Source organism: Delphinapterus leucas, chromosome 17 (assembly GCF_059928025.1).
Source record: "Delphinapterus leucas isolate spDelLeu-1000000601 "Yukka" chromosome 17, BTC_Dleu_Yukka2, whole genome shotgun sequence".
Classification (NCBI taxonomy): Eukaryota; Metazoa; Chordata; class Mammalia; order Artiodactyla; family Monodontidae; genus Delphinapterus; species Delphinapterus leucas.
This window is the reverse complement of record NC_143145.1, coordinates 82,398,469-82,424,744: the sequence shown is the minus strand read 5'-3', so window position 1 is coordinate 82,424,744 and position 26,276 is coordinate 82,398,469. Positions and strand designations below refer to the sequence as shown.

The 26,276-nt window shown below is 37.4% G+C and overlaps 1 protein-coding gene across 1 annotated transcript in view; it reads left to right on the top strand.

Annotated features, from left to right (window-relative positions):
• The window catches only part of RP1 (RP1 axonemal microtubule associated), a 193,549-nt gene that overhangs the window by 36,756 nt on the left and 130,517 nt on the right, over positions 1–26,276 (top strand). Inside the window, 8 exon segments of the mRNA XM_089898599.1 lie at positions 2,922–3,012; positions 5,628–5,842; positions 10,927–11,005; positions 18,847–18,922; positions 19,769–19,845; positions 19,946–19,977; positions 20,141–20,189; positions 20,192–20,245. Of these exon segments, the coding sequence (XP_089754725.1) occupies positions 2,922–3,012; positions 5,628–5,842; positions 10,927–11,005; positions 18,847–18,922; positions 19,769–19,845; positions 19,946–19,977; positions 20,141–20,189; positions 20,192–20,245 (673 nt within the window).

Below are 26,276 nucleotides of genomic sequence, written 5' to 3'. Positions count from 1 at the left end.
TATAATTGCTTTACAATGGTGTGTTAGTTTCTGCTTTATAACAAAGTGAATCAGTTATACCTATACATATGTTCCCATAGCTCTTCCCTCTTGCGTCTCCCTCCCTCCCACCCTCCCTATCCCACCCCTCTAGGTGGTCACAGAGCACCGAGCTGATCTCCCTGTGCTATGCGGCTGCTTCCCACTAGCTATCTACCTTACGTTTGATAGTGTATGTATGTCCATGCCTCTCTCTCGCTTTGTCACAGCTCACCCTTCCCCCTCCCCATATCCTCAAGTCTGTTCTCTAGTAGGTCTGTGTCTTTATTCCTGTCTTACCCCTAGGTTCTTCATGACATTTTTTTTCTTAAATTCCATATATATGTGTTAGCATACGGTATTTGTCTTTCTCTTTCTGACTTACTTCACTCTGTATGACAGACTCTAGGTCCGTCCACCTCATTACAAATAGCTCAATTTCGTTTCTTTTTATGGCTGAGTAATATTCCATTGTATATATGTGCCACATATTCTTTATCCATTCATCTGTTGATGGACACTTAGATTGCTTCCATCTCCTGGGTATTGTAAATAGAGCTGCAATGAACATTGTGGTACATGACTCTTTTTGAATGATGGTTTTCTCAGGGTATATGCCCAGTAGTGGGATTGCTGGGTCGTATGGTAGTTCTATTTGTAGTTTTTTAAGGAACCTCCATAGTGGCTGTATCAACTTACATTCCCACCAACAGTGTAAGAGGGTTCCCTTTTCTCCACACCCTCTTCAGCATTTATTGTTTGTAGATCATTTGATGATGGCCATATCTGACTGGTGTGAGATGATACTGCATTGTAGTTTTGATTTGCACTTCTGTAATGATTAATGATGTTGAACATTCTTTCAAGTGTTTGTTGGCAATCTGTATAGCTTCTTTGGAGAAATATCTATTTAGGTCTTCTGCCCTTTTTTGGATTGGGTTTTTTGTTTTTTTGATACTGAGATACATGAGCTGCTTGTAAATTTTGGAGATTAATCCTTTGTCAGTTGCTTCATCTGCAAATATTTTCTCCCATTCTGAAGGTTGTCTTTTCATCTTGTTTATGGTTTCCTTTGCTGTGCAAAAGCTTTTAAGTTCCGTTATTGCCTCTATGTTTACAAGTGGCTTTGTCTCTAGTTTTCTTGTCATGTCTTTGTCTGGCTTTGGTATCAGGGTAACGCTGACCTTGTAGAATGCATTAAGAAGTGTTCCCATCCCCTCTATTTTTTGGAAGATTTTGAGATGAGTTGGTATTAATTCTTCTTTAAGTGTTTGGTAGAATTCACCAGTGAAGCCAACTGTCCTAGATTTTTCTTTGTTGGGAAGTTTTTGATTACTGCTTCAGTAACTTGTTACAGGCGTCTTCAGACTTTCTTTTTCTTTTGTTTTGTTTGAGTACATTTTGATAGTTTGTGTGATTCTAAAGATTTGTCCATTTCATCTAGGTTATCTAATTTGCTGGCATAACTTGTCCATGATGTTCCTTTATAATCCTTTTTATTTCTGTAAGGTTAGTAGTAATGTCCCTATTTTCATTTATAATTTTAGTAATTTGAGTTTTCTTTTTTTTTCTTAGGCTAGCTAAAAGTTTGTAAATTTTGTTGTTTTTCTTTTCAAAGAATCAGCTTTTGGTTTTGTTGATTCTACTGTTTTTCTATTCTCTATTTTATCTCCATTCTAGTTTATTATTTCCTTTCTTCTGCTAGCTTTGCATTTAGTTTACTCCTCTTTCTTCTAGTTCCTTAAGTTGTAAAGTTAGAGGTTATTTATTTGAGAACCTCCATTTTCTTCCTCCTCTTCCTCCTCTTCCCACTTTCCTCCTACCCGCACCCTCTTCTTCCTTCATTCTCTCCCTCCCTTCTCCTACCCCTCCTCCTTCTCCCTCTCCTTAGAGTCTCTGGATTTATTGGATCAAAATCTCCAAAGAAGTTTTCTCTCACAGCAAGCTTGCCAGTCTAGTTGATGGACATTCACCTGAAATGGTTTTCTCCTTTTAAGTACGTTCATATTTTATGGTTTACAGCTAAAACTTCCCTGTGACCTCTGCTTTCAGCAATATCCACTATGTTTTTGTGTTTTTTCATTCATCTCAAGGTATTTTTAAATTTCCCTTGCAATTTCTTTGTTGCTTAAGAGTATGTAGGTTAATTTATATGTATTTGTGGATTTTCCAGTTGTCTTTCTTGTATTTATTTCTAGTTTCATTTCATTGTAGTTAGAAAAGATACTCTGTATGATTTCAATCTTACTCAATTTTCAAAACCTCTTTTTTGACATAACATATAGTCTATCCTGGAGAATGTTTTATGTGCACTTCAGAAAACTATGTATTCTTGCTGTTGTTGAGTGGAGCTTTCTATAAATGTCTGTTAGATTTAGTTGGTGTATAATGTTTTTCAAGTCCTCTATTTCCTTACTGATCTTCTGTTTAGTTGTTCTTTCCATTATTCAAAGTGGGGTGTTAAAGTCTCCAACAATTATTGTAGACTGTTTCTCCATTCAGTTCTGTCCATTTTTGCTTCATATATTTTGGCACTCTGTCATTAGGTGTATAACTTTTTATAATTCTAAAACCTTGTTGATAGATTGATTACTTTATCAAAATATAATGTCCTAATATAAGGTTTTAAAAAAAATGGATTTTGTGGGCTTCCCTGGTGGTGCAGTGGTTGAGAGTCTGCCTGCCGATGTAGGGGACATGGGTTCGTGCCCTGGTCTGGGAAGATCCCACATGCCGTGGAGCGGCTGGGCCCATGAGCCATGGCCGCTGAGCCTGCGTGTCCGGAGCCTGTGCTTCGCAACGGGAGAAGCCACAACAGTGAGAGGCCCGCGTACCACCCCCCCAAAAAATAAAATGGATTTTGTGAAATTACATTGAAAGAAGTTCTCTTGGTTCCTTTATAGATCACAGTTGGAGACATTGGAACACTCTTTAAGATTCGTATTGTTCATACGAACTCCAGAGTCTCCCCTTCCTGGCACTGTAAAGAGGTAAATACATATCAATACTTCCATCCTTTGCAAGATCCTCATAAATTCTGCTTAAGAATCAAACCTCAAGGGGGCATTTCATACCTATTGTGAGTGGATGGAGTCAAACCTGGACTTTTTAGTGTATTCCTCAAGGCAGCAGCATCATGTGCCCTTATTAATAACTGTAATCCCTAATTAATTGAGGGAAGCACCTCAACCAAGCAATCCTTTTGCCTCTTTGCAAAGAAAAGAAAATACTTGGGAATCTGGATAAACTCCCATTGCTTCTTGATATGGTTGCAATAATGATGAAAACGTGACTAGGAGGTTGTTACCTGCTCCAGAAGGGCAGTAAAATAGCCCATTCTTGTTGGTGAAATAATTTTCTACTAGACTTGAATGCCAGCCCTCAAATTTAGTCTACTCATGCCAAGTGAGATAAAGCCCCTGAGTGCTTTTAGGAGCAAAAAGAGGCTTCAATTTTCTATATTGTTCAGAATCTAAAATTTTACTTATTACTGTGCTTGCCAATATTGCATGTCTTTAACACTGGATATCATGCAGCTTGTAATCCATTTTTGTGTATGGTGTATTTCCCTCTTTTGTCATTTCCGAATAAATAATCTTTAAACAAGTTCTCAAAATGCAAAGAACACGTAGTCAAACCCCTGATATTCTTGGCAAACTTGATCTACAGTTTTATAACACATGAGAAAATTAATGAAAAATTCATGGTAGATGAGTAATCCCTTAAAAACATATTTTTTCTTTCATTAGCAGAAATATACAGTTGTTAATAATGCCATCTTCTTTACATTAAAGTCACAAGAGATCCTGAAGCAGAATGAATCAATGAAACTCACTTTATGAAAATACAGAATGTAGATGTTAGATTTCAAAATTCAAAATTACTACCTGGCTTCTATATGAAATAATTTTCTCTTTTATGCTATTGATATATAGAGCTTTTGAAGTATAGTATTCAAACTGATACGTAAGTGATCATATATGATAATAATATCTTTTACTTTTTCTCTCCTAGTAAGCTAAACTAATTTATGAAAATTAACACTCATCTCATTTGATCAGTAACCAATAAGCAATATTATATTCGTTATGAAGCTGGGATGCTGAGACAGTGGTTAAGTGATCTGAAGAAATTATATAGTATTGAAGAGGAAAGACAAAAAAATCAGGCTGAAAATTCTTGGTGTCTTTCTCTCTATGGCGAGTACTCTGTCATTGCAAGGCCACGTGTTTGCCTGAGGTTTACCTCACCTGTCCTTCAGTACCAGTGAAGAGGAGATATTCTTGATCCAAAGTCTTATTCTGAGTATATAACGCCCGTATATAATCTACCCATTTGGCAAAATTAAGATGTTAGATAATGAGTTTAGAATTTTCTGTTGAATTTTTATAATACAGTTTAGAAGTTTGAAATTTAAAATTTTAAGTAAGCCAACCTGTGCCTATAAGTTGAAGGGATTTGATTTAAAACACTGAGTCTATTATAGCAATAATGATACAACATTTCCACAATCCATAAAATAATCACATTACTTTTATGAACTTAATCTTGATTCTTTAAGTCTAGTTAAGGAAGATTACAAAATAAAACATTTTGAATGGTGATTTTTTTGTATTTCTCAAATGATCTGCCTTGGACTGTAATCTAAAAACTGAATCAAATAGTGGTGGCAGCAGTGTTAACCTTGCAAACCAACGGTAATTCTGTGCGGCTCTCAGGGAGCCTTTCTAAAGTGTGATTGCTCCAGAATCACACTTGATGTGAATTTATGAATGTAAATTTCTGGGCCTTACCAAGACCCACAGAGATAGTAAGTTTAAGGATTGAAAATCTACCTTTATAACAACATGATTTTCTAAGCACATTAAAGTTGAAAATCTCTGATGTAAGGCATTTTAAAGACAGTAAGATTAATTTAACAGATAAAACAATACCTCACAGAAGTTTTTAAAAGAATGATAGTACCCTTCTCATGAAAGGCTAGATTTTAGAATTAGAAAACATATTTCTACTTTTCGATGATTTTTGGCATTCATCTGAACCTATCAGAATGTATTAACATCTTTGTTTAAGTCCAGGATGAATGGATTAGATATAATATGGTATAATAGGTACCCAAATAAATAATTATAGCTTGAATTTCATTAATTGCTAAGGACCCAAGGAGGGAACTATATTAATTTGAATCTGTAGTGCATGGACTCTAAGCTCATGCTAGTATTCTAGAAAATCACTTTAAAGTAAAAAGAAATTCATTACTAAGAGGTTGGAACAGGGAAGGAATAGATTTTTAAAAATTGTAAGTATCTCTTTCTAGATAGGAAAATATTGATGACAGAAAATTTGGGAGGAAATTGACATGTCTAGCATTTCAATATGGAGAAATTAGAAATAGAAAAATTTCAAAGTAGAGAAAAGAAATGCCATTGTACTTGAGATGGCAATAAAAGAAGAAATTAACACTTTTCTTGTCAAGTATTCAACGACTTATACTAAAAAAAAGGGAAAAGGCCTTCTTAAGTGTCAGGCTTGGATAAAAATTTTTATTTGACTCTTTGATAAAGTATTCTTACATTTTTTATAAGTAATATTGTTGCTGTTATAAACACAATTGTGGGACATGAATGCTGGAAGACAGTTTTATATACCTGTTCAACGATGGTCGGCACGCGATCAAGAGGACAGGGAAGTCTGTTGAGAATTTCCTGTTTTAAACAAAGGGCAGTCGTCCATCCTTCCAGGTAGGGAAGGTCCGCTCCAGGCAGCACAAGTAAAACTTGTTTGCCTAAATGCTGAAGGACAGAGAAGTTCAATACGTGTTGAGTAAATGAATAATTGAATGAATGAGTGATTAAGGAACCGCTTATTCCTCGCCAGTTGCCTCTGCTGGTGTGACAGCTGCATCTAAATATTTTTTAGTTGTTTCATGTACTGGCATTCAGGAGTCTGTTCTTGTCAACAGTTAAACCTGTAGGAATGTCAGCTGAAATGCCTCCTAATCAAAAAAAGAAGATTAATTCTTAGAAGGTCATGAGAAAATTGAATGTCCAATGAAGTTATTCCTGGGTTAAAAAATGCAAAATCAGTGTATGCTTTCCTTATCAGGCTCAGCCTCATTTTTGAAAATTTATCTATTTGATTAGGAAATGAAAACAGAACTGCCCAATGACTTTCTAAGCTTTGGGCCAAAAGCAGAGGTGTGTTTAAGACTCGTGTAAATGTGGCTGAGAAATAGGCTGTGCTCCGTGTCAGTCACTGCTCATGGCCACAAGAATTCAGGGTGACTCTGTCCAGAAGAGCTGTTTGCTCTTGTGTCTGCTGGCTTCTACTTTGGAAGAGAATAGGAAAAGGATATATGAGAATTATTACATGGGCAATTGGTAAAAACAGATTTTTCTCCAGTTCACAACATTTTCCATTAAAAATGTGATATCTTAGTTTTCTAAAGAAATAAATGATAAATACTATGTAAAGATTAAGAAAAGCTCCATGATGTCATAGAATCTAATATCAGGTTTAGATACATAATAACTTGTATAACTTAATAGGGACGATGAGCTGCTACACTTGCAGAGACTTGACGATTCCTCTGTGGGTTTAAATAAGGTGTAATGAACTCTTTGTTAAGTTTCTGAAGTTAAATTTTTAACTTTTGAAAAGATATGAATAGTTCCATTTGCTGAAAAGTGAAGGCTTGCGTGAGCACTGTGCCCATCATTCATAAGCATTTCCCTCAACATTTATGAGTATTTTTCTCAGCACTCTTCCTCGTCAGCCCACCCATTCACCTGGTAGGAGGAGTTCGCCAGGTGCCCTGTTCTACCTACTGTTAGTAATGATGCAGAGATCACTTTTGCTTCTTCATCTCTCATTTTTAAAAGAAAAAAAATTATTTTATATTGGGATATAGTTGATTAACAATGGTGTGTTAGTTTCAGGTGTACGGCAAAGTGATTCAGTTATACATTTACATGTATCTATTCTTTTTCAAATTCTTTTCCCATTTAGGTTATTACAGAATATTGAGCAGAGATCCTTGTTCTATACAATAGGTCCTGTGTGTGTGTGTGTGTGTGTATATATATATATATATATATATTTTTTTTTTTTTAATTGTGGTAACAAATACATAAAATTTACTGTCAGACGTTTTGAAGTGTGCCTTTCACTTAGATATACTCACATTGTTGTGCAGCAGACCTCACAAAGCTGAAATTCTGTTTCTTCTTGTGGGAGCTTTGACACAGTGTGTCTCTCAAGGGGTTGGTCCACTTCATCTAGGTTATCAAATTTGTGGACATAGAGTCCTTCATGGTATTCTTTTATTATCATTTAAATTTTCCACGGGATCTGTAGTGGTTCTCCCTGTTTCATTTCTTTTTCTTTTCTTTTTTTTTTGGCGGTACGCGGGCCTCTCCCTGTTGTGGCCTCTCCCGTTGCGGAGCACAGGCTCCGGACACGCAGGCTCAGCGGCCATGGCTCACGGGCCCAGCCGCTCCGTGGCATGTGGGATCTTCCCGGACCGGGGCACGAACCCGCGTCCCCTGCATCGGCAGGCGGACTCTCAACCGCTGCGCCACCAGGGAAGCCCAGTCAACTGTATTTTTAAGTGCGCAGTTCAGTAGTGCTAAGGATATTTACCTTGCTGTGCAACAGATCTCCAGAAATTTTTCACCTTGCAAAACTGAAACTCTATACTCATTGAATAACAGCTCCTCGTTCCCCTTTCCCCCATCCTTAGTAACAACGATTCTACTTTCTGTCTCTCTGAATTTGAATATATAATCGGAATCATACAACGATTGTCTTTTTGTGAACTAGCTTATTTCACTTAGCATAATGTCCTCAAGGTTCATTCATGTTGTAGAATCTAACAAGATTTCCTTCCTTTATAAGTCTGAATAATATTCCATTGTATGTATACACCACCTTTTCTTTATTCATTCATCCATTGATGGACATTTTGGTTATTTCAAACTTTTTTGTTTTTTTACTTTTTAATTTTTTTGGCCACACCACGTCTTGCACCATCTTACTACCCTGTCCAGGGATCGAACCCGGACCCCCAGCAGTGGAAGCGCGGAGTCCTAACCACTGGACCGCCAGGGAAGTCCCTCAAACTTTGGACTGTTGTGAATAATGCAGTGGGTGTCCTCTGCATACCATTGAATTGGTATCCCCAGTTCAATTCTTTTGGGTATATACTTAGCAGCAGGAATGCTGGATCATATGGAAGTTCTATTTTTAATTTTTTTGAGGAAACAGTATACCGTTTTCAATAGCGATTGCACTATTTTACAATCCCACCAACAATGCACAAGGGTTCAAGTTTCTTCACATCCTTGGCGACACTTGTTATTTTCTGTTTTTTGACAGTAACTATCCTAATGGGTGTGAGGTGATATCTCATTGTAGTTTTGATTTGCATTTCTCTAATGTTAAATTAGGTTGACATCGTTTCATATGCTTGTTGGTCATTTGTATATCATCTCTGTAGAAATGTTTATTCAAGTCTTTTGCTATTTTAAAATCAAGTTATTTATTTGTTGTTGAGTTGAAGGAGTTCTTTGTATATTCTGGATATTAATCTCGTGTCACATATATGATTTGCACATATTTTCTCCAACTCATATAGCTTTGTGTTGCTATTTATTATCCTTTTTATTTTTTTTCAACTTGAAGGACTCCCTATGGCATTTCTTGTAAAGCAGTCTACTGGAAATGAACTCCCTCAGCTTTTGTTTTACCTGGGGAAGTCTTAATTTCACCTTCATTTTTGAAGGACAGTTTCATCTGGTACAGAATTCTTAGTTGGCAGGTTTTTCTTCCAGCAGTTTGAATATATTATCCCATTGCCTTGTAGCCTGCATGATTTCTGCTCAGGAATCCACTCATAAACCTGTAGAAGCTCACTGGCACATGATGAGCCACTTTTCTCTTGCTGCTTTCAAGATTCTCTCTTTGTCTTTGACTTTTGACAATTTGATTATAATGTGTCTTGGTTTGGGTCTCCTTAGGTTTATCTTAGTTCAGGTTCATTGATCTTGAATTTGTATGTCCATAAAAGCTTTTTGCCCCTTTCTCTCTCTCTCTCTCCTCCTTCTGTGACTCCTACAATGCATATACTATTCCATTTGAGGGTATTCCAAAAGTCCCTTAGGTTCTCTTCACTTTTCTTCATTTTGTTTCTTTTTCCTCCCATTTTGATGGAGTCCCCTCTTCATTATGCATTGGACTGGGTGCTGCAGCTTCTTATCGGTGTTCAGAATTTTCACAGAAGTATTCTAGTCCATACACTGTGTTTAAAATGGTGTCTCCATGAGGAATGAGGGCTTGGTTCTCCTTAGTCCACCATCTTGCTGAAGTCATTCCCAATTGTCTGATTTTTACACCTACTTTTATTCTGTTAAATGAGGATTACTATATACAGTTGACCCTGAGCAACATAGGAGGTTAGGGGCACTGACCCCCATGCAGTTGAAAATCTGCATATAACTTTACAGTTGACCCTCCACATCCATGGTTCCACATCCATGGTTCCGCATCCGAGGATCCAACCAACTGCGCTGATTGTGTAGTGCTGTAGTGCATATTTATTGAAAAAAATTCATGTATAAGTGAAGTTTAAACCTGTGTTGTTCATGGGTTGACTGTATAACAACTTACGTTGTCAAATTTGGAAACTGAATATGTTATTTTTTTTACTATTACTAATATTAATATGTAAGTAATACTTAAGTTTTTAACTGAGTAAATTATAGAAGGCCCATTGTATTTTAGTTATCTAAGCTTTCTGTGATAATCCAAATAATTTTAAGTATATCAGCATATTTTCATTATGTTTCCTCTTTTTTTCTTAGCATTCTCTACATCAATCATCATAAATATTGTAACTCATGATTTTCTTTGCTAGTATTTTCTATTATTGCATAGGATGTCCTCCTTTTCTAGCAGATCCCTTTCATGATAAAGAGGTGGCAGTGTTACCATTAACCTTTAGGCATTGAGTGTATTCTTTGTAAATAAATGCTAATGGCTTTATCTGTTATTTATATTTTTTATAGTCCACTTATGCAGAGGCAGAGTGATTGCAAAGGAAGGTAGTATTATTACATATCAGAGGAACTGAGCTCTAACACTGGTTCCGTACCTCACTGTTCTTTATCCCTAGAGTGGATATGTTTTTTTCTCACTGAGTGACTTTTAAGGATAAAATATCGCTATGTGTGAAAATATTTCAAAACATATAAGACACTGAAATGCAAAGCTTATTTTTTGTTTTTGAATTATTTTTCAACCACTATGCTACATCATGTATTTTCTTGCATTTTAACCTGTATCATTATCGTAGGTTTTATCAAAAGAACTCTGGCTCCTCACTTTTACCCATATTCTGAATACACAAACCATTGGAGCACAAACATGAACAGTTTTGATTGTAGCAGTGCACTGGGACATTGTTCCAGATAAATGTTATAAATTTTCAATAGTTTTTGCATCAATATTCTAAAATTACTTTAGAAACATTATTTTTGCAAATGGCCCATAAACATTGCTAAAAAATTCCATTCAGGACAGATAAGAGTTTGTTGAATTCAAATGAGTGGAAACATTTAGTATACTTTATAATTATTACATTTATATTATCATTATTTGAAAACGTATTTGTAGAGAGTCCTCAAATTTATGCTTTTATAATGAAAAATGGGCAAGAAGGAAGAAAACTTATTATGTTCTATAAATTAATATTATTGTTTTAACTTTTACTTTCTTAATTTAGACAGATTTGTGTATTTACTGAATGAACCTAATCCCTTTCACAATGAATTTTTGCTGTATCTTAATTTATACTCATTAGAAATCAGACTCATAGTCTGGATCTAACTATACTTTTTTGATTTGTTACAGATTGACACCTTCTCCCTAGAAGCCATGACCCTTGAGAATTTGTACAGGATTGTCGTAGGCCATGATGGGCTTGGACCAGGTAAGAGTCTTCCATAGGTAGATGTTGAAGGTCTGATTCTGCTCTGTTCATGTGAAACCCTGTACAAATCTAGAAAATAATCGTGGAAAACTTGTAACGAACTGATCTCTAAGTATTGACTATCTGAAATTAAAATATTGTCCCAAATATTCTTTAAATTTTAAGTGGATGTATTGTTTTTCAAAATTTTGTAGGCTTTTTCAAGTAGATGCTCTGCCTAGAAAGCTAGAAAGAATGATGCATAAAAACTGGGGGAATTTGGGATTTATACGCTGTGGCACGTGGCAGTGTTCCAGAATGCTGCTGGTGGACATAGCGGCAGTGTCCTCTGACAGTGACAGTCCATTAAGTGCTAATGATGGTGCCAGCAGTGACACCTTCAGGAGGCTGTCCTGGCAGCCTTGCTGTGTTTTCTGCTGCCAACTTGTTCATGCTTCTATCTCAATTTTCCCAACTGTGGATGACCAGTATTTTCATTTTCTGCTACTGTATAAGATTGCCATAAGATAAATAAAATCCTTTAACAAAAGTGCATATACCACAAAAAGCATTAAAAAAACCCCAAAACATGAAACAAGACAATAAACTCTTTTACTTAAAAGTGTCAACATATAACTTGCAAAATGTTAAGAACAAAGTTCTCATACCAATATGTAGTGGACATGTGTTTAAATAATGAGGGAATTAGCCAGTTGACAAAGCTCGTTCAAAAGACGTTACACAAAACTGAAAAATATATACTTATAATCAGTGAAAACAAAAAGAATGATAAGATTGATAGATTAAATTAAAGCTATGGCTAATGTCCTAAGATAATAAAAACATAACTTTGAGGTTATTTTCTCTCTTGGGCAAAATTCATTTATATTTTGACCAGACCCAAGTCTTTTGCACCTTATTTTTCTGTCAGTTGACAACTAATTTTAAAGAGTTTGGGCTCCGATCCACAGTAAATACTAAGGTAATATTCCATTTCTGCAGGGAGTCAGGCAGGCTTGTAGGACAGTGAATGCTCTGGTACAACAATAAAAGGATGTGTTAATATGCCCAACTAACACTTATATGGCAACTAATTCAATTTTGTAAATATATTTGGTGGACCTGCTATGTATCAGGTGCTGTACTGAGTATTTTCTATGGTAAATATGGAAATAATTTTCTGTTGTTTATAAGCTACCCAGTCTGTGGTATTTTGTTATAGCAGCCCAAGCAGATGAAGACAATATTTTAATTTGACAGGTAAATTTCTCATTTTGCCCTACCTCAAATATCCAAATAAAATTGAACTAATGTTACTTCTGAGGATATTCACTGTTGGTGGCACAATGTGAGTATCCCATGGAGTCTGCATTGTCCAGAAGAACAGCTGTAGACCAGCAGCACTGCTACATGGATGTGCAGGTATTCAAAGGTAAACGTGTACAAAGTGAATCAAGAAGTATAATAAAGGAATAATGCATAACAACTAAGTAGGGCTCATGCCAGGAAATTGAAGGATAGTTCAGCATTAGGAAACCTATTAATAAAATACATCACCTCAGAAGGTTGAAGCAGAAAAATTATTCATAAACAGTCAAATAATACGATTATTAAAAATTCTTTGAAAATATGGAACAGAAAAAATACTTTAAAATTATTTAACTCAAGATGACCACTTAATAAACAATGAAATCCATTAAAATACAATAAGGATTTTTCTCATTATGAGATAGTCATTCTTTGGAAAGCATTTGTATATATATATTTTTAAAGTTATAATTTTGGAAAGAAGAATGTGAATTTATTGCCTGCAGGTGATAGAAATGTCTATTAAAATGCAAGGAAGATCAACTGAAAAATGGATGAAGAGAATTTATAAAGCGATTAGAATTTAAATCAATATACAATAACTGGAGGCTGTTTTTCTTACATTGAAAATATGAGATATAAAAGATCTTATTCAGAGTAACAGCAAAAAAATATGTAATATATAATAATTAACATCAACAATAAGAAATACATGCCCATCTGAATTATTAGACTGGCTTTGTCTGAAAGTCATATTGAGAAGTAACAGGAAGTTCTAGCCAAGAAAGTTTGGTTTATAGATTCTGTCCCTCTTTCAGATTAAGTGAACCTATTTGTTCTTTAACGATTTATTTACCAATGATCTCAACTAGCTGTAGATCCAGTCGTTGTTTGCAGTATTCCAACAGCACTGTTTTTTTGTTTTGATTTGTTTTGTGTTTTGGTGAGAGAGATGAAGGTTTTGTGCTTACATATATTTACATATATAGTTTAGGCCCCAGGTGCCTGTGTCTGTGGTGTATCGGCAGTTATAAAACTACAGAATTTTGTTTAGCCAAATTGCACCCAGGTGTGTCCGTTTGTTTGGGCAAAAACAATCTGCTGCAAGATTTATTTTGCTCTCAGACTATGATGGAGAGAACCTCCTGCAATGGTTTCTTTACAGGAAGACTGTCAGTTACTCCGCAATCAAGTGGAGCATCACAAGTGAGGAGATGACAGAGAATTGGAAGGAGGTGGAGGTGTACTGCGTGGATGTATCTGCTAATTTTGATCAAGAGTTGTCACAGACTTAGAGGAGAGAAAATCTGAAATACAGGGCAATACAATTAATCTAAAGGTAAATCCTGAGATAGATAGCTGACTTCCTTTTTCTATCCCTACGTGAAATATGCTAGTCACAAAAGACCACATGTTGCATGATTCCATTGTATGAAATATCCAGAGTAGGCAAATCCCTCAAAGTCAGAAAGTATATTAGCGGTTGCCTAAGTCTGGGAGAGGGGAGCCAGGTGGTACTTGGGAGTGACAGTGAATAGGTACAAACTTTGTTTTGGGGGTGATGAAAATGTACTGAGTTTGGATTATGAAGATGGTTGCACTACTCTGTAAATATACTACAAATCACTGAATCCACGTAAATAGGTGAGCTTTATAGTATGTAAATCATTTCTCGATAAAGCTGTTAAAATTATTGTTATTTATCTGGAAAAATTAAGAGGATATAATAGACTACAGTATCACATTTTGAAAAACACTAGCACAGAAGATGCTCACTTTAAAATGTATAATGATGACAGTTTTTAAATATAGTTTAGTAAATGTCATGATAATAGGCAGACCGATAAATCAGACCTGAACCAGATTTTAAATGGATTCAATACAAATGAGCAATGCATATTAAAAAAGCAATTCAAAGTGGCCACATATAAATTTTTATTATTCAAAAAACTAAAAATTAAAAAAGTTATAAGCTACATTTTTTTACTGAAGTATAGTTGATTTACAATATTGTATTAGTTTTGGGTGTACAACATACTGATTCAGCATTTTTACAGATTATACACCATTATAAGTTATTTCAACGTAAGGGCTATAATTCCTTGTGCTGTACAATACATCCTTGTCACTTATTTATTTTACACATAGTAGCTTGTATCTCTTAATCCCATAACTCTATTTTGCCACTTGCCCACTGTTTCCCTCACTGGAAACCACTCGTTTGTTTTCTATATCTGTGAGTCTGTTTCTGTTTTGCTATACACATGTGTTTTTTTATTTTTTAGATTCCACATGTAAGTGACATCATATAGTATTTGTCTTTCTCTGTCTCACTTATTTCAGAAGCATAGTACTGTCCAGATCCAGACAGTGGTTTTCAAAATGTGGTTCCTGGATCATCAGCATTGCCTCGGATCTTGTTAAAAATTTAATTCTTGGGGTCTCTTCTAGGATGACCAACCATGCTGGTTTGCTTGGGGCTATCTTGATTTTAGCACTGAAAATCCTGCATCCTGGGAAACCCCTCTGTCCAGGGCAAACTGGGGCATTTGGTCACCTTAGGTTGCCTATCCCAGGCCCACAGTGTCAGAAGCTTGCTGTACGGCCCAGCAATCTGTGTTTCCATCACCCCTCCTGGTGGTCCTGAGGCTCACTATAGTTGGGGAACCACAGATCTAGGGAATGATGACGAGTGTGGCCTGGCCCAGCAATGGGAGTGTGATGAGTGATGAAGCCCAAGAGTAAGCAGAGACCAGGCCGTGAATGTGTGCTTTGGAAGAGTTTACAGCTGATGAGCATTCCCTCCTCAAGACGAGCAGTTTCAATAAAGGAGGATAGGGTTTGAACTGGCTCTTTGTATAGATAAAACCACGATGAAGGGTTAAAATATTCCATCTTATCTATAAATAAAAGTAAATTGTATTTTAACCAACTCCAGTCTGCAAATTAATATAAGATTAAATGTTTAAAAAGAGATTTAAAAATTTTATTTATTTATTTTTATACAGCAGGTTCTTATTAGTTATCTATTTTAGACATACTAGTGTATACATGTCAATCCAATCTCCCAGTTCATCCCACCACCACCATCCCCCCCCAACTCCACCCCACCTCGCTTTCCCTCCTTGGTGTCCATATGTTTGTTTTCTACATCTGTGGCTCTATTTCTGCCTTGCAAACCGGTTCATCTGTACCATTTTTCTAGATTCCACATATATGCGTTAATATATGATATTTGTTTTTCTCTTTCTGACTTCGCTCTGTATGACAGACTCTAGGTCTATCCACATCTCTACAAACAACCCAATTTCATTCCTTTTTACGGCTGAGTAATATTCCATTATATATATGTACTACATCTTCTTTATCCATTCATCTGTCGATGGACACTTAGGTTCCTTCCACGACCTGGCTATTGTAAATAGCGCTGCAATGAACATTGGGGTGCATGTGTCTTTGAATTATGATTTTCTCTAGGCATATGCCCAGTAGTGGGATTGCTGGGTCATATGGTAGTTCTATTTTTAGTTTTTAAGTAACCTCCATACTGTTCTCCATAGTGGCTGTATCAATTTACATTCCCACCAGCAGTGCAAGAGGGTTCCCTTTTCTCCACAGCCTCTCCAGCATTTGTTGTTTGTACATTTTCTGATGATGCCCACTCTCACTGGTGTGAAGTGATACCTCACTGTAGTTTTGATTTGCATTTCTCTAATAATTGGTGATGTTGAGCATCTCTTCATGTGCCTCTTGGCCATCTGTATGTCTTCTTTGGAGGAATGTCTGTTTAGGTCTTCTGCCCATTTTTTGGTTGGGCTTTTTGTGTTTTTAATATTGAGCTGTATGGGCTGTTTCTATATTTTGGAGATTAATCCTTTGTCCACTGATTCATTTGCAAATATTTTCTTCCATTCTGAGGATTGTCTTTTCATTTTGTTTATAGTTTCCTTTGCTGTGCAAAAACTTTTAGTTTCATTAGGTCCCATTTGTTTAGTTTTGTTTTTATTTCCATTACTCTAGAAGGTGGGTCAAAAAAGATCTTGCTGTGATTTATGTCAAAGTGTGTTCTTCCTATGTTTTCCTCTAAGAGTTTTATAGTGTCCGGTCTTACATTTAGGTCTTCAATCCATTTTGAGTTTATTTTTCTGTATGGTGTTAGGGAGTGTTCTAATTTCATTCATTTACATGTAGCTGTCCAGTTTTCCCAGCACCACTATTGAAGAGACTGTCTTTTCTCCATTGTATATCCTTGCCTCCTTTGTCATAGATTAGTTGACCATAGGTGCGTGAGTCTATCTCCAGGCTTTCTATCCTGTTCCATTGATCTATATTTCTGTTTTTGTGCCAGTACCATGTTGTCTTGATTACTGTAGCTTTGTAGTATAGTCTGAAGTCAGGAAGTCTGATTCCTCCAGCTGCGTTTTTTCCCCTCAAGATTGCTTTGGCTATTTGGGGTCTTTTGTGTCACCCTACAAACTTTAAGATTTTTTGTTCTAGTTCTGTAAAAAATGCCATTGGTAATTTGACAGGGATTGCATTGAATCTGTAGATTGCTTTGGGTAGTAGAGTCATTTTCACAATATTGATTCTTCCAATCGAAGAACATGGTATGTCTCTCCATCTGTTTTGTCATCTTTGATTTGTTTCATCAGTGTCTCATAGTTTCCTGAGTACAGGTCTTTTACCTCCTTAGGTAGGTTTATTCCTAGGTATTTTATTCTTTTTGTTGCAATGGTGAGTGGCATTGTTTCCTTAATTTCTCTTTCTGATCTTTTGTTGTTAGTATATAGGAATGCAAGAGATTTCTGTGCATTATTTTGTATCCTGCAACTTTACCAAATTCATTGATTAGCTCTAGTAGTTTTCTGGTGGCATCTGTAGGATTATCCATGTATAGTATCATGTCATCTGCAAACAGTGACAGTTTTACTTCTTCTTTTCCAATTTGTATTCCTTTTATTTCTTTTTCTTCTCTGATTGCCATGGCTAGGACTTCCAAAACTATGTGGAATAATAGTGGCAAGAATGGACATCCTTGCCTTGTTCCTGATCTTAGAGGAAATGGTTTCAGTTTTTCACAATTGAGAATGATGTTTGCTGTGGCTTTGCTGTATATGGCCTTTATTATGTCGAGGTAGGTTCCCTCTATGCCCCCTTTCTGGAGAGTTTTTATCATAAATGAGTGTTCAGTTTTGTCAAAAGCTTTTTCTGCATCTATTGAGATGATCATATGGTTTTTATCCTTCAACTTGTTAATATGGTGTATCACATTGATTGATTTGCGTATATTAAAGAATCATTGCATCCCTGGGATAAATCCCACTTGATCATGGTGTATGATCCTTTTAATGTGTCGTTGGATTCTGTTTGCTAGTATTTTGTTAAGGATTTTTGCATCCATATTCATCAGTGATATTGGTCTGTAATTTTCTTTTTTTGTAGTATCTTTGTCTGGTTTTGGTATTAATGGTGGCCTCATAGAATGAGTTTGGGAGTGTTCCTTCCTCTGCAATTTTTTTGGAAGAGTTTGAGAAGGATGGGTGTTAGCTCTTCTCTAAATATTTGATAGAATTCACCTGTGAAGCTGTGTGGTCCTGGACTTTTGTTTGTTGGAAGATTTTAAATCAGAGTTTCAATTTCCTCACCTGTGATTGGTCTGTTCATGTTTTCTATTTCTTCCTGGTTCAGTCTTGTAAAGTTACACATTTCTAAGAATTTGTCCATTTCTTCCAGGTTGTCCATTTTATTGGCACAGAGTCGCTTGTAGTAGTCTCTTATGATGCTTTCTATTTCTGTGGTGTCTGTTGTAACTTCTCCCTTTTCGTTTCTAATTTTATTGATTTGAGTCCTTTCCCTCTTTTTCTTGATGAGTCTGGCTAATGGTTTATCAATTTTGTTTATCTTCTCAAAGAACCAGCTTTTAGTTTTATTGATCTTTCCTATTGTTTTCTTTGTTTCTGTTTCATTTATTTCTGCTCTGTAAAAAGAGATTATCTTTATGTGTATCAGCTCATGTGTATCATTCTGTGTGCTTGGACAGAGTTTCTGAATGACTGCTCTTTTTCTAGCATATATATATATATATATATATATATACATACACACATATATAATTAATTAACGTAGACTTGGTCCAGATTTGAACTTTAATAACTTTCTATGTGTATGCATTTTGGACATCGACAGTATTGCTAACTCATCAGATATATATTTTTTGGATGATGTTAGGTCCAGGATTATAAATGCAGTTTATGAAATGAAGAGCAATTGCAGAATTGTTCTCTTTTCAAATGTTTGGAAAATCATATTGAAGTAGATACTGTAAAACACAAAGCCTTGAAATATGCTGTGCTTTTGTTACATGTTTAAGAAATATTTTTAAATGCCTCTTACAGTTTACCTCTCTTGTATCTTGCTTTATTTGAAGCATTAAAGCTTAAAGGTGAACAAGACCTTTATATATTTGGAAGCTAGGGCATCTTTCTCAAAACTTCCAGTAACACCTGGTTCATATATATACACACCACATTTTTCTTTCTTTAATTTGTGTTTAGGAAGCAGCTGGTTTCTGGATGATGTTGTGATCAAGGATCCCACAATGAGCCACGAATATGCCTTTTTCTGCCACAGGTTCGTAAGCCTGCTTTGCATTGAACACATTCATATTAGTCAGTTCCAAGTTTATGTATTTTGGAGAAATGGATAGTTTATTCAATCATTCCTGGTCACCGATGCTTTGTTGGGTAACTTTTTTGAACATTAATTTTAAGGGCTGCTTCTTCTATTTAGAAAGATATCCATTATGTTTACTATCATTCCTGATGATACAAATTTAAATCTTTTTTGGTAAACTAATATAGATTTTAAAAATATGATTTCTCTTTCTTCATCAGTAAGGAGAATGAAAATCTCGGGTAAGAAAAGTTGTTCCCTTTGGACTGAGTCTCAAATAGCTCAAAAATAATAAATGTACAAAATAAATGTTGCATGGGACTTTTTATATAACCGTGCATTGCTGACCCATGGTCACTAAGTCTTGATTTTGGGGTTATTGTCCCAACAATAGTGATAGATTTGCTCTTTTTTTCAACACTCTCCTTACAACCAATAATAGTTGTACATTAAATAACTGGCTATAGTTTGACCTGTAGTTGGTGGCCAAAGAACAGGATAAAATAAATTGTCCAGTGGATGTAAAATCTATGACTTTGGCAGGCTAACTGGTTGAGTAATTCACTTGTGAGTTAGGGAAAAACATATTTCATCCTTACCTGTTAGCAGCTTCTCCTGTCTCCCTTGAACTCTCATAATCATTTAAAGTGTTTCCTTTTCCAATTTCTAGTCTGCTTTCATCAGTTAGGTATCTATGGCTTTTTCTAACTCCTGTATCCATTATTTCTGACTCGGCTAGATAATTGCCAGTGGTTAGTGTAAATATAAATTCAGAATATACTTGATACATTTTTCTTTCCACAGATGGCTGGATCAAGGGGAGAATGATGGTAAAATTGTCAGAGAACTGTATGCCAGGGATAACAGTATCATCTCTGCAAGTGAGTGTCAGACATGTGCTGGAAAATTCTGTTTCATGATGATTGAGGAAAGCATGGCTCTGCTGAAATTAATGCTCCTCTCTCTCCTTTGTATCCTCAGGGCAGAAGCTGGAAGTTAAGAGAAAAGAAACAGCAAGATTTTACTTTCGGCCTTAAATTATTTGGTACAAAACAGTGTTCGAACAGCTACTTGATGTGTTAAGACAGTATATAATGTTTAGTAAGTGGTGTTTCCTAGCAATTTCTTCTGTTTTCTCATACTGGTGTTGTTTGTTTATTTTGATTTTCTATTTAGTGGGCTGTGGAAAGCTGGAAGTTTATGAAAGGAAATACTCTTCAGCTCTATGTCTGTATCCAGATGGCACAGCTGATGCAGTTGGAGAGAAGACAGGCAAATATGGTAAAATCACTGGGCGAAGAATGTGGTGCCGTGGCAATTTTGGGAGCTGGAGGAAAGCAGGTTTCCAGACCCAGCTTAAAGTTTGCTTCTTATTTCTCAGACAGCTTTATACCAGTCTTAGACCATTGAAATGATTCACCATCTACATTAATACAAAGGGTCAATAGACAACAGACTTTAAACCTGGGCAGACAATACAATTATGCAGACAGCGCACCATGAAAAAACTTACATTTTACCTGTATTACTTACATGAAGAATAAAATGTAGGCAACTAACATAAAGTGTTCATAGAAAACAGCAGTTGTAGCTCTTGAATTGTATGGCCATTTGAGGAATTCAGGTGGTTCTACTAGACACCGAGTACCTGTTATGTCAAAGCACCATGTTGAATACTTTGAGGACCACAGAAATGACAAAGACATTATTTGGAATTCCAGAGACTCATAATCTGATACAGAAGACAAACACATACAACAGTTCTAATAATGGCTGTTTGTAGTGTCATAATGAAAGCACAGAGGGAAAACTAGGCAAAGAGAAATTGGATTTGTTGTTTAATATCAGCGTGTCATGAAGCCGTGACCGTAAAAATCAATGAAGAAGGAGTAAAGCCGATAATGTAGACTTTCACCACGAACCCAAACCTCCAGCTCCTCTTGAAATTTACACCTGCACTATTTAAACAAAATTTGCCTGCTGCATCTATGGATGTAACCTTGCTGTACTTTGTTAGAAACTGCCACTCAAATAGCCTCTAGGATGTGCAGGAGACATTAACCTGTAGCATTTCCCCAAAATGTAACCTCCACCTCATATTAGAGACCCCAGGGAATAATCCAACTTTCTCTTCTATGAAAATATGTAGGAATCTAAGAATATGTCCTAGTAGCTTCTCTTTTCAAAAGGAGTCTATTTCTTAGACATTTTTCTTACCTATCGGTTCCCATTTGGGATCACTTATCTACTTAGATCAGTCAAAATGGTCCTTCATATCCTGCTCCCTGGGGCCCCTGGGGCCAAGGCTGGCGCTCTTTTTCCTTACTGAATATAGTCGACTGCATTTCCAAATGTGGTCACGAAAATGTCTCCCATTGTTAAATCAGAAACTGAAGGATCTAAGTTTTAGCCTACTTGCAGAAACCACAAGAGCACTGAGTCAAAGACCAAGACCATCATTTCTCAGAGCAACTGCCGCAGCCAGAACAGCATCTTACACTGGCTCCCCCAGCCCCCATCTCACTGTGTCACGAAGTGAGGGCCTGATGTTATGACCGTATGTGGGTGGGTGCATTAAAGGGGAGAAATCCCCAAGTTAGGAAACTCTGATTTTATACAGAGTTGCCCATTCTTCCTTCTAGAGAAAGAGAAACAAAGCGAGATACAGAGACAGAGAAAGAAGAGACAGAGAGAACCTACCATTATTCTGGAATGTAAGCAAATCTTCTCCAGGGAAGGGAAGGAAAGGTCTTTATCTTTACTCCCCTGGAATGTTGAGGGAGAGGGAGAGAGGGAGAGAAGTAGATACCTAAGCTTTACTATGCTGGAATGTTTCCGTAGACAAATATTTGCAAATGCCTTTATTCAGAGGCACTGGACCATGCAGGAAAATGACAAATGTAGGGAGACTTGTCTTCTAACACTCATCCCAACAAGCTGGTTTATAAATGGAACCTACCAGTCCCACATCAAGAAGTGGAGCGACTTCCTCATCCCTCGCTGGGTCAGGCCTTTCCAGAGGTTTTGACTAACAGAATGCAGACGAACCCACACTGTAACTCCCAGGGTCCGCATCTTCTGCCTGCACTTCTTGGATTAGTCCTTCATGGAAGCCAGCCCGCATCATACGAGTAAGCCCAGAGAGCTCTGCAGAGAGGCTCCCTGGGAAAGAAGTGGTGCTCTGACAGCCCCAGTTGGATTTCTGTCTTGCAGCCAGCACTGACAGCCAGGTGTGTGAGTCTCTGTGTAGAACGAGCTAACCGGTAGATGATGAAAATAGAGAAATTTTACCCTTAAATGTTCCCAGCATCTAAATATGGTAGTCCTGTAATACATAGAGCAGAATGAGCAGTCCTAAAAAAGGCAGGTGCAGGATAGGAGGAGTAATTTTCTTCAGCATAACTGACATTTGCAGCAGGAGGTCATCTATGTGTGATAATTACTTGCAGCATTATTTCCTGATGTTATGCTCAGTGTCCCATAAATTCATACTCATGAATCAGTTTTCACATGCCTGGAAAGTATTGTGATGAACAATGCTGACCCATGAACATCTTTTCAAGAAAATATTTTAAGAATATGTCTCAGATATATTGGCTTAAATTTTCACTCCACAAAAAAATGTTGTTTTATCACCATGTACCAATCCTCTATTTTGTTATCAAGCTGGTTGTGAATTTAGGTATTTCCATACTCAGAGAGTTAGAATGCTCATTTCTTTGAGAGCTACTGAACCATTTCTTGGCAATAGTGGGCCTAAAAGCAGATACTCAGCATGAGAAGATCTTTGAAATACCACAGGGGGCTTCATTTTATGATTACAAGCTCTTAAGTATAAAAAACAACACTGTACCAACATTGACAATGGCAATCAAAAACAAGTCTTCTTGTCTTTGGTGTGGGATGCTAGAACTGAAAGGAAAGGACCAGACAACCAAAGTAAATCAGTTTTTAACTCTAAACCATTGATGGCTTCTCTATGTCAGGGCCAGTTTCACAAACTTCCCATTCCCCCAAATTTCAAAAGATTTGCTATAAAATACAGATTCACATCGTTTTCTCACTTTATAGTTGTACTTTTTTTTTAAAAAAAAGATCATAATCTAAATTCAGATTCGTTTGACATATTCCTCAAAGGATTAAGAATGCATTTAAAAATGTACAAGGTAGCACATCACTGGAAGTTTCTAATGTGTTATTATTTTTCTGTTTTGTCTCTATGGAGCTATGTAAATAGTTGTACCAGGTTGAGTGTTTATTGGGTGCCGTGTCAGACTAGTGCATGTGGGAGAGGTGGCTGCACTCTTCAGCGTGGAGCTTGCAAAATATGTCCACAAGTTACGTGAGGCTGCCCTCTTCTAAAGGTGGGGCATATTCCTCTCCCTCTGCGTCCCGGCTGCACTAGGTGACTTTCTGCCAGCAAGCCGAATATAGTGGAAGTGACTGCGTGTGATTCTCGAGCCCAGGTAAGATAGGCATTGCAGATTTCTCCTGGCACTCTCTCTGGGATCGCTCGCTCTGGAGGCAGTCAACTGCCATGTCATAAGGCCATCAAGCAGCCCCATGGCGAGGCCAGCTAGTCAAGGAACAGAAGCCTCTTGCCAGCAGCCGTGTGAGGGGCCCTTTTGCACGAGGACCCTCCAGCCTTAGTCATGCCTTCAGACGACCGCAGCCCCAACCAGCACCTTGAGTGCAGCCTCACGAGAGACCCAGACCTAGAGTCACCCAGATAAGGTGTAAGCTGTGACACGGCGTGTGCCCCATTTACCTAGCCCTGCTCTGCATTGCCCCCATGGGACTCGGGGGTTGGGGGCCCGGTAGGAACCTGCAGCCCCTGCTGCCTGCTGTGCTGGGTGTAATACTCTCTCACTCCACCTGGGCCTGCTGTGTCCTTCCTGACTGAATTATGGAAGTATGGCCACCTGACTTCACAGCTGACCACTGCTTAGGGACCGCTTGTCCGTGTGATAAACTGGTGTTTTCTCTCAGGCCAGCTGTTTGTTGGATGGCGAGAGAAGAGTGGACCTAGAGCCACTAGATCGTAGGGAAGGCCTCTAGGAAGGCACAGCAAAGTAGGAGTGGTCAGAGGTTGACCTGAGCCCCTAATTTCTCTTGAATCTGATGCACGGATCCTTGGGTTTTCAGCGATTTAGACCAAGCGTGGCTAGAACATGTAAGCAGGTGCCATCTGGCCACCCCAAGCGGCTGTCCAGTGCAAAAAGGCCTCATCTTGAAAGGGCTCCCCAGTACCAGGAGGCAGTTGCCGTACTAGAGGAATGCTAATCTAGTGGGACGCACTCATGGCTCACTGTGTGACCTCTGCACTGCGGGATGGAGAAATGGCAGTGACTGACCAAAGGCGGGGCCTGCAGTGCTGCCTCCATGGTGACTCACGTGAGCAGGTGAATCACCTCCCAACCTCACCTGGTAGATGAAGGTGAGGGAGACTGGGAGACCAGGACAGGGAAGGCAGGCCAGGCCCTGTCCCTTCCAAGGAGCTTCTAGCAGCTGTACACGAGCGGAGGGCGAGTGGCATTTTGAAATGTCAGACAGTGACCTGAGAGTCTAATACTCAAACTACAGCACAGAGCATTGATCAGAGTTAATGTTTATGGTTTTTCTTACAAACTGACTTTATTTCATCGTTCCCAAGAAATCCTGAAGGAAATTTTGCTAAAATTATGTTAAATCTATACAGTAACTTGGAAGGAATTGATGTTTTCACAGTATTCAGTCTTTTTCTTTAAGAGTTTGTCCTCTGTCTATTAATTCAGGACTCCATGTATGTGTGTGTGTATATACATTCATTTTTTCTCTCTTCACATAGGTACTACATCGTCTTATTAGTGTTGTTCCAAGGCTTTTGGTTGCTATTGTAAATAACCCCTTTTTCCATAATAAAGCTAACATATATACAAATATATAGAAATCTGTAGTTTTTATATGTTTTGTTCATTCAGTATTTATTAAGTGCCTATTATATGTCAGGCACTGGTCTAGATATATATTTATCTTGAATCGTACCACTTTACTCCACTCTAATTAAAGAGTTTCTTCAGGTTTTACAAATATAATAAATTTATCTACTACTTCCCAGTAGTTCTATCTATCGATTTGGTTTTAAGCACTTTTCCACTGGTGAGAACATCCTTAAGAAAGTGAAATAATGTTGGTAATATTGGCATTCTCATTTTGTGATTAGTTTTAATGGGGTGTTTTTATTGTTTTTTAAGAGTTGAGTATTAGAAAAGGCATCGATAAATAATACCATTTTCTTCTGCTCCTGTGTGCAGAATCAATTGAGATAAGATACAGAACACAGATGAATAGAAATCAAAATCTCAGCTTTATTACTGATGGAATCAAGGGAGGGGTACTGGCTCTGTTTGTGAGCCCATAGGACTTGCTAACCGTCCCCAGAATGAGACAAGCTTACCTCCCCAAATGTAGGCAGTGTTGGGCAACCACAGGCTCCCCTAAGGGGGCTGCGCTCGCGGGTGACGGAGAACGCTAGAGAAAGGGCCTTCGTGATGGCGGCTCCCCTGGGGTAGAAAGGGCAAAGCTGGAGTACGTAGCTCCTTTCAGTTGCCAGCCCAAGGGCTGTGCCCTGTTCTCTGGGCTTGGTGGAAGGGAACGTGAGCACGGGCATGGGGAGGGGAGGCCCCCCTTACGTTACTCGTGATCTTTCCATACTTGTCCTGTACGGCGGTAAGAGAGTCATCTATTTCTAACTTTACTAGGAACCCTCTTAAGATGATTGAAAAATGAACGTGAAGACATTTCTCTTTGGCATCTACTGGATTCAATACGTTTTTTCATGTTGGGCTTAGAGTTATGTTACTTGAATAAATATATTTTCTTAAAACTAAATAATATTTCCATTCTTAAACTCTTCACTCAGGTGAATAGCTCCTTAACTCTATAATTTAAATGAGATTTCTAATTTTTTTATTTTTCAACAAGTTTTGAACACTTAACCTTTTTATTTTTAATTGAAAGATAGTTGACATACAATGTCATGTTAGTTTCAGGTGTACTAGGTAATGATTTGACATTTGCAAACATTATGAAATGATCACCATGAGAAGTCTAGCAAACATCTGTCCCCATACAAAGTTATTACAATATTATTGACCATACTCCTTATGCTACATTACAAGGCTGACAAGGATATAATTACGTTACATCCTTGTGACTTAATTATTATATAGCTGGAGGTTTGTACCACTTATTTCCTTCACCTATTTTGCCTACCCCTCTACTCCCTCCCTCTGGCAGCCACCCATTTGTTCTCTGTATCTACAAGTCTTTT